General features: G+C 39.3%; 1 protein-coding gene across 1 annotated transcript; it reads right to left on the bottom strand.

The window, feature by feature from the left end:
• Nucleotides 1–911: 911 nt before the first annotated feature.
• Nucleotides 912–8,449, bottom strand: lrit3a (info leucine-rich repeat, immunoglobulin-like and transmembrane domains 3a). The gene is made up of 4 exons (XM_023298738.3): nucleotides 8,128–8,449; nucleotides 6,407–6,873; nucleotides 2,809–3,114; nucleotides 912–2,644 (listed from the first exon to the last, which is right to left on the bottom strand). Exons 1-4 carry the CDS (start codon nucleotides 8,241–8,243, stop codon nucleotides 1,614–1,616), a joined length of 1,920 nt encoding a protein of 639 aa, XP_023154506.1. The 5' UTR covers nucleotides 8,244–8,449; the 3' UTR covers nucleotides 912–1,613.
• Between the last annotated feature and the right edge of the window lie 333 nt (nucleotides 8,450–8,782).

Below are 8,782 nucleotides of genomic sequence, written 5' to 3'. Positions count from 1 at the left end.
TTATCTAGGACCACAGGCCAATGGCAACTATTGTAGAGTAGAAGCAGTTGTCCACATTATTTCACAATTTCTGTGTCAATCGTTTGATTGATCTCTTTACTGTTGTCTGTTTTCCCCTTTGTATTCTCCTGTCCTCCTGGAGTTATCTGTCTTAATTGTAGCTATCAGTGTTCATTCATAGTTTTATTTGTCATTAACATCCCAGTCCACCATCCATTCAGTGTGTTTGTTAAACTTGCCCGGCTGTTGCTATGATAACAGCACAGATGGCAAAAGAGATTAGGTAATGCTGCAGGCACCTACAGCTGGTTTGCACAGAGGTATCCATGGGAACCAGTTCCCAGATCCACCCATCATTTTATCTGGATTTACTGCGATGTCTGCTCATATCGTCAGAGAGCATGACAACTGTGACCCATTGATTTTCTGCATGAACAAGTCCACTCTTGTTCGTAACTGTGTAAGCACATATAATATGTCTATGCACATTTTTACATTTTACATTTCTCACTTACAACCGTACATACCACTGATCATACAGTCCCAGTAGCACTCTCTGGGTTTTGTTTCTGTTTAAAGTGTTGATTTACAGTACACAATATTCAGCTTTTTGGCACTCTCCTCTTCTTAGCGTCTGCACACACTGTGTATTATAAGACTAGGATTTAGTTTCAGGTGTTGAAAACTAAAAAGAACATACAGTCTTGTTGTGGACGGGTTGCTAAATTGATGTATTTCTGGTGTTATTAGAAGATTATGAAAAATTAGTAAGACGGACTGTAGTCTTTTTTCTATTGACTTTGTGGCAAATATGCAAATAAATGGCTATTTTGTAAGGTTTTGGAAAATTGCATCTGAGGTGTTTTTTTTTGTGGGGATGACATACACATATCCAATCAGATAACATCAGGTAGTATGCAACACATAATTCAACAATTTATTAAAAACAAATGTACAACTTCATGTATAGACAGTTATATACATATAATCATATAAAGTGGCAAAAGTCACACACTGTATTCTATCACACACTGACAGTACTTTCTTGTCCAGTAAGGCAACAATCGGCTTGATGCTTAAAGCGACAATGATGCTGTAAATGTGATGGGGAGGATTATAGATCTTCTCTGACACCACCACAATATTTATATCTGCCACATTGCAACTTTGGCATTGAAAACAGTCAAATATCAGACACCGTTAACTGACTGGCTCTTTGTATGCTACTATGTATATTTTTAAATCCCATACAGGTGCTGTGCTGTGGTATTATTGAATAAATGGGTGTTAATGTAAGGCTCCAAGACATAAGGACATAAATAAAAATATTGGACACATTGGAATGATTCTGCGTTAACAACACTTTTGTACTTCATTATATAAATCTTTATAAATGAATAGATATCGGAAAGTGCAGAAGAATGTTTTGTTCTCTTCATCACAACATGATAATTCTTTAGAGCCTGCTGACGTGAAAAAAAAACATTTATAAAAATTTATACATGACTTTGTAGGTAATCATTTTTTTGTCTTTGTCATGAAAGGCATATAAAGAGTGTTTAATATAATGTAATACTAGCATGGTGTTTGGGCATTGGCCATGGATTCTTAAATCAGCAGAGATATTCAGACCGGGAACTGTCACTCTTATAGGTCATCTGGGAGTCAATGCTTGACCTGGAACAGAGAAGCATTCGCTCTGATTCATGAGTTGGTCTCCTTGCCCAAAGTTCAGTTGGGTGAGAGTTCATTGTCCTTTGTTTCATTGAAATTGTCTCAAACTTGACATAGCTCTCTTTTTCAAGCTCTTCTTCATCCAACTCTGTGCTGCTTCCTTTACAGTACAGAGCGAGGATCTTGTAGATCAGCAGGGCAATCAGAGGCAGAACCAAAGCACAGGCAATCCCGCTTATGATCATGAAAAGCTGGTTCTGCCCGTCATCCTCTATGTTGTCCAGTGTGTAGAAGTCAATGCAGGGATCTTTTCCAGCTGCACTACCTTTCGCAAAGAGGCAAACGGAGTACCTCATCCCAGATGACAGTCCATCTAGGAGCACTTTTCCACTGCCAGCATTAGTCTCCACTGTCCTCTTACTGTCATCCTCACCATATGGTGAATATACAACTGTAAGTGGGGCCTCATTTGGTAACCCATCTGCAGTCCAGAGCAACACTGCACTATCAGCCGTTTCCTCTACAATCTTTAGATCCTTAACAGACTTCGAGGCATCACTTTTCTTGCTCTTTTCATCTGCTGCAAGTTTTCTTCCATTTCCTCCTTGCTGGCTTTTTGTTTGCTTCAGTGAGCCTTTCTGTAAACCGCTGCTGGGAGTAGTTTTTGGCTTCCTAGGGACAGCAGATACGGTTGATGTTCTTGGGAGGACTGTGGATGTGACGAAGGGTGAGCTGGTAATGTCAGTTGGGGGAATAAATGTTGTTCCCAGGCTGGTTGGTCCAGTTCCAGTGCCGGGCCTTGGTGGAGGGATGGTAGTGCTGAAAGTACCAGCAACTGAGAGAGAGATGGTGGCTTCTGCATTGCCAGCAACATTCTTGGCTTTACAGCTGTAGTTTCCAGCATCTTTGTACACTATCCCATGTAAGCTCATGATGGACCACCTGATGCCATCCCCCGGTGACTCCTGGACTATAGAGTAGAAAAAGAACATGGAAATAAATATGGATTTTGGCCTTGCAGTGCTAGTGCTGCATACTTTATATTTACTTCTCATCAAGCAATGACAATCTTTAACTCACAGAGATTATTTTAAGTGTAAACCTCAACTAACATATAAAACCTTCCCATTATACCTGTGTTGTTGACTGGTGAGCCATCTGACTTGGCCCAGTAAAGAGTTGGTGTTGGAAACCCTGTGGCGTCACAACGCAGGAGAACGTTACTGCCCAAAGGAGATGTGATCTTGGTTGCAGATGTCATCACTGATGGTTTTACGCAGTTGTCAAGTTCAGCCCGCTGAAAAAGGACACCTGCCAGATTCTCTGGTCCAGCGCAGGTTAAGAATAGATCCATCAAAACCACTGGTGTGTCCGCCATTTTGGACATCTCTATCAGCTTGGAGATTTTGCAGTCACAGAACCAGGGATTGTCCTGGAGGCCTGAAAGCAAAAAGATGACATGAATTCTTATTATTGATCATAGTTTCATGTAGTTGCTGTGTCAGACGTCTTACACTTAAATATCGTTTTGTTATAAAGCGTGGTTGTTGATCACAAAGGCATAGAATACTGATATGACATGCTAGCAGTGAAGGAGCAAAAGAAAAGAGTAGAGATTTTCATGACTAATCTACATTCAGCTATAGCAGAAGCTGTTGTTCAAAAGAATTAAAGTGATATGCTCTATATTAAATTCAAATCCGAACAGTGCAAACAGTGGGCATCTTTAGATTGTATAGTACACATATTAGACCGATTCATCAGCCACCATTTGAATCATCTTTATTTTGCTTTGAAAATTTGCATCATTTTAGATGTGATGATAAAATTTCAAGGCTGTGAAAGTGAGCCTATCATATGCAAGTAATGGAGTTTCACTTACTACTTGCTCTAAACACCTGATGCACACAATAGGTAAGCACATGTACCAGTGCATACTAAAGCCCTTTAAACAGATTAGTTTGTCTTAACGGTGCCAGAGCACCTAAGCTGCTCATGGCCTCCAGTTTGTGATAACATCGTCTTCCCATTAGCTTTGTTTTTTGCATAAACATCAGTAGATCACTAATAGCATAAACACGATGTAGCCCATATGTCAAATTTACAATAATATTAAATATGTTTGTGATTTATTACAATTTGAACATAGTAAGATGGAATCTAGATGAGTACAAACCACATTTATTGATTGTTTCTGCATTTTCTGTTTTTAGTCTTAATTGACTTATAAATAAATTCAAAATAGCTAAGTTGTGGATACCCTGTATAAAATATTAACAGGAATTGAATACAGGATACACTACACAAGCTGCTGTCTGTTTGTGCACTTCCTTCGCACTAATCCTGTTTCTCCTTCAGGTACACCAGAGCACACAGCAAGCTATTTTGGCTGAGATAAGCTAGCTTGACCTTATGCAGTCTGTTAATATCCCTCCAACTGTCCGTGCAACACAGACACAGTGAACGTGCATTAATTTACATGTAATTCAGGAATGCATCCAACTAAATAAATACGTAAACCAAAAAATAAACGCCATATGAGTGGCACCTAATCTAGCTGCAGTTTTCAAATGGATCCATATAAACCTGACCTGATGGGACACACAAAACCTGAACCATAGCTAAACTGCAGCCAAACTAGGTTTCAGTAGCACACTGGGAGTAGGTGTGTCTGAATGCTAACCAGTATGCAGTAGAGCAAAGGAATTATCATTGTCATCATCATTTGATCTTCGTGGCTGGATTGTCTGCTACTTTCTCTAATATTTCCAATGTTGACCGTATTTCTTGTAGATTGTATTTAAAAGGTGGACGTAACCACTGTCATGTTATCTCTTGGTTTTCGGTCTACCAATTTAAAGCTTTAAGTTTGGCATTTGGAAGACCCAACTTATTTTGTGTTTAGCTCGACCAATATGTTGCTGTCACTAATAATTTTTTGCGACTTTGTTCTTGATTAATTGAAGGCACAATGACCTTTTTACTTGTAATTCCACTTTTATAGTCGAAATGGCAATACAGTGGTTTTTTAGTCCACGTGTGTCAACATGATGCCAATTTTGGTGTCCTCATATGTTTGCATGTGTCTCTCGGACCCCACTGTGCACGTCCGAGTGCAGGCCTAAAGCTAGTGTTAGAGTTTCTACCTCTGAGAGCAAGTGAGAGTTCACAAGGGTCTGAGTGACGTAAATTTCATCATCAGACGGTGTATTCGAGGTTTTGGTAAAGACATATCGTTCACTTTCGTCTCTTTTGGACTTTTTCTTGTTGTCCGTCCAAACATAATAAACAAAGGGGTTCTTCTCGCTATCAGGAAACTGGCATAGTATTTTCTTATGTGCATTTGTGGATTGTGTTCCTGGATACAGATCCCTGGTTGTAGTATGTATAAAAGTGCATGAAAGTCTGCTGTTATAACTTCAAATTTACAACTGTCCACTGGCATGAAACACAGAAACCATTAATTGGCCTTAAATGTGGTTCTTGCTACGGTGTTGGCTTCAAAAGAACATACATTACAAAATGTCGGAAATTTTAGGAATTACTAAAATTGTTTGAACAGTATAATTTGTGAGCATAAGCCTCCACTGCAGGTTCAAGGCAACCTTCAGCTACAAGAGAGCACTACAGGGGGTATTTCTACAGGAAATTGTCCCAACTAAACCAGTTTAACAATTAAACATCTAATGGGATGTAACTGATCATGACCCTGGACTTTAATCGACCCAACACAGGCTTAAACCTGAACAATAAACCACATCCATCTAAAGACTGAAAAACAGCCCGTATGGGACAACAAGGGTTTTGGCTTCGCCCCAACCTTAAGAACTTTATACTGCCTTCATGATAAGGGAGTCTCATAGATTAGACTTTAAGAAATGCATAGTGAGCATAGAGTTACTAACTCCCTAAATAAATAAATGATGGGAAGTGGCCGACTTCAGGATCGTTGTTGCCATTCCTAACAGCTTTATATTAAAATCATATGCTCTATTGTTAAATGCCCCCCCACCCACAGTGAAGTGAAGTGAAAAAGCCCATTTTTGACTAAACTTTTGCACACATATTCCTTGCATTTTTGAATGACAGGTGTAATTGTAAACGTATATTTTCATTCCCAAAAGGAACACAGAGTTTTTAAAAAAAAGGCACTTAAACGTCATGAATTCCAAACAGGGTGATAATTAATGTTGTATAATTACAGGCTAAACTAGCTATTCAGGCTAACGCAAAGTTTCATCAACTATTGAGAATAAGGTGACCAATACTGGGCAGGAGAAACGGTTGATTTTTTTGTTTGTTTGTTTCTGTATACTCATAGTGTTACTTAAGGAATTAAAAAAAAAAGTTCCTATTCTTTATCTCAAGCTGATGCTGATGCAGATGCTGTAATTTCCTTATATATGTAACACAATACACACGGGTATCTAGTTGTCTTTCTTTTTCTTTTGAATTCACTGATGAACTTGACACTGGCTTGAATTGCCAAGAGGTGTTTTGTTAATTATTTTACACTTAATCAAGACAGTAAATTATTAATGTACATAAAGTGTCAACTCTGCCACTGCTTAGAATAAACTAATTTGTGTCCTCAGGGTCATGACTGCTCAGGCAGACTGACTAGATTAACAGGTGATGGAATGAAGTTCCTGAGGCAATTACAAATAACCCCAAGAGTGCCCTGGCCCTATTATCTTGTACAACCAAGCCTGACAGAACATTTTCTCCTTACCTAACACAACTTTCTGAGAGGCATTAGTAGAGACGGGTAGTCCATTGAAGGGTGGCCAGATATCCATGAGATCAGAGGGCAGGGTGGAAAATTTGTTGCTGGATAGATCCAAGTAGGTAATGTTGAGGAGGTAAGGGATCGCCTCGGTGGGAACATTAGTGAGTCTGTTGTTGTGAAGATCCAGTGTCCTCAGCCTAGGCATCTCTTTGAGAGACTCCCAAGGGAAGATAGCGATCATATTTCCATCCAGCCTTAGCTCATGGAGCACTTTTAGGTTGTAGAAACTAGCAGTATCCACTGAGGTTATGGAATTATAGGTAATCCACAGGTATCGCAGGTCCACTAGATAGTAAAAAGCTTCTGTTGGGATTCGCCGTATTGCAGTTTTCTCAATTCGAAGTTTGACTGTATCCACAGGGACATTGACAGGGATGTCAGACATATCTGGGTCATTGCAGAGAACAGATCTAAAAGGAAAAAAATATTATTATATAATAAAATAATATTAAAGCCGTTGTGAACTGATTTTGTTGCCAACTAACTAAACTGTTCCACAATGGGTAACTCAAAACAGTTTAACATTTTTCATTGAGAAAGCAGATGTTCCCATGAGCATTTAATTGACCTATCAGTCAGGTGTGACGTGTGTCAGTCAATGCATTATTCATTCATACATCAGTCCATCCAGTCAGCCTGTCAGGTGTGATGTGGGATGCTTTCACTGACATTACTGTGGTCCGGAAGGGCAATTTCCCGATGGCAAGGTCAGAGCTAATCACTGTCTTTATAGATAGAGAGGGGTCATGTGGACTAGAAAAGGTGGACTAATAGGTATCAATTACTTTCAAGGACATGGAGAGAATGCTTTTATAATTAGCATTACATCTTTAAAGGGACAAAGGCTTGATTTTTAACTTTTATCTGTTGTACTGTCCCATACCATAATATGTACCTGAATACCTATGTAATGTTTTCTTCTGCAGTATTGCCACTGCTAAGCTTTACAACTGACAGATAATATCACACATCAACCTTCTCTCTGTTATTATCACACATCAACCTTCTTTCTGTTAGCACTAACAGGATTAACAGTTCAGTGGGAAATTAGGTCCCTCTCAGGCATAAATGGATTGGTGCTTTGCCAGGAACCATGTATTATGTCAGTACAGCCTGTACAAATTGCACTCTTGTGAATTTGGATCTTTTATAAGCTACCAATACCCCATTAAAAGCTGGTCATTTTGATTGTCTTGATTCTGTGTATTTTAATTGTTACACATCCAAACTGAGTCACTCTCACATTTTTTACACACACCAATGGAGATGTATATTAAATCTCCACACTAGACTGGTAAAGAAAAATAGCTAAGTCCATGATTTACCTGAGATCACACACCAGACAAGTCCGAGTGCTTCAATAGTTAACGTTGAGCTCATACAAATGAGCCACAGATTTCTCTGAAGCCATGGAAAAGATGCAAATCCTTTTTAACAAACAGTTTCACAAAGTTCATTTAAGAGTACACGGAAGTGAATGTGTTAAAATTGTGTTTTTACTTGTTCATTATTTTTGTAGTTTTACACTACAGATAGGATGACTTAATTTGCCAAACCCATACATGAGACATATATGAGTATAAATGTTGGATTGTCATTGATTTTGTAGATTTACAAAGTATGCCAAGGGCAGTTTGTGCGAGCACAATTAAAATACAGTTTACCTGGTTCCTGTTCCATCGGTACGTCCATGGAAGACACAGGTACACTGGGATGGACAGAAGGGATGAGCCATACTGAGGCAGCATAGGAGTACATGCACACAAAGAAGTCGACGCATGATGTCACCGAATGCACCCGAAACGCTCACATCGAGGAGATACTAGGAAAAACGACATCCGGATTCATTGAGAGTCACTAGAGTTATTTTTTCCACGAAACAAATGGCGAACAACGAAAAGAGCTTTCAAAATCCATTAGAGACAACGGTGTGCGGGCTGAAGATCTAATTACAGTACAGGTGACCAGTCAGAGAGACCACGTGGGGGAGAGAGGGGGGAGATTAGTGAAGGATTTCCTAGAGTTTGACAGGGTCATTGAAGCTAGCCAGTGTGGCACGATGAATCCTTTCAACATGGCACTGATTAGCTAATTCTAGAGAGGTTTCCCCTCACATGAGCATGCCACGCCTTCCTAATCCGTTCAGTTAGCTACTTTGCTTTTGAATTTGGCTTTTTTTTAAAAAATCTTAACATTGTCACCTACACAAATGAATTCATACTTCTTTTTTCCATCCGCATTTTACACTCTGTACAGCTACACTAGTTGCTGTTTAGTTACTCTCACCTTTCTTTCCTAATACCAGGCAGTGGGGTTCGG

The sequence above is a fragment of the Amphiprion ocellaris genome, chromosome 13, assembly GCF_022539595.1.
Source record: "Amphiprion ocellaris isolate individual 3 ecotype Okinawa chromosome 13, ASM2253959v1, whole genome shotgun sequence".
Taxonomy (NCBI): domain Eukaryota; kingdom Metazoa; phylum Chordata; class Actinopteri; family Pomacentridae; genus Amphiprion; species Amphiprion ocellaris.
The sequence above is the reverse complement of the archived record's forward strand: the minus strand, read 5'-3'. Positions and strand labels throughout refer to the sequence as shown.

Bases quoted from the DNA above. Each gene is read 5' to 3' on its own strand.
- lrit3a (XM_023298738.3), bottom strand. From the start codon at position 8,243: ATGCGTCGACTTCTTTGTGTGCATGTACTCCTATGCTGCCTCAGTATG. The intron at 6,874-8,127 runs GTAAACTGTATT...TTTTCCTTTTAG, and splicing joins ACCGATGGAACAGGAACCAG to ATCTGTTCTCTGCAATGACC. The intron at 3,115-6,406 runs GTAAGGAGAAAA...TTTTGCTTTCAG, and splicing joins CTCTCAGAAAGTTGTGTTAG to GCCTCCAGGACAATCCCTGG.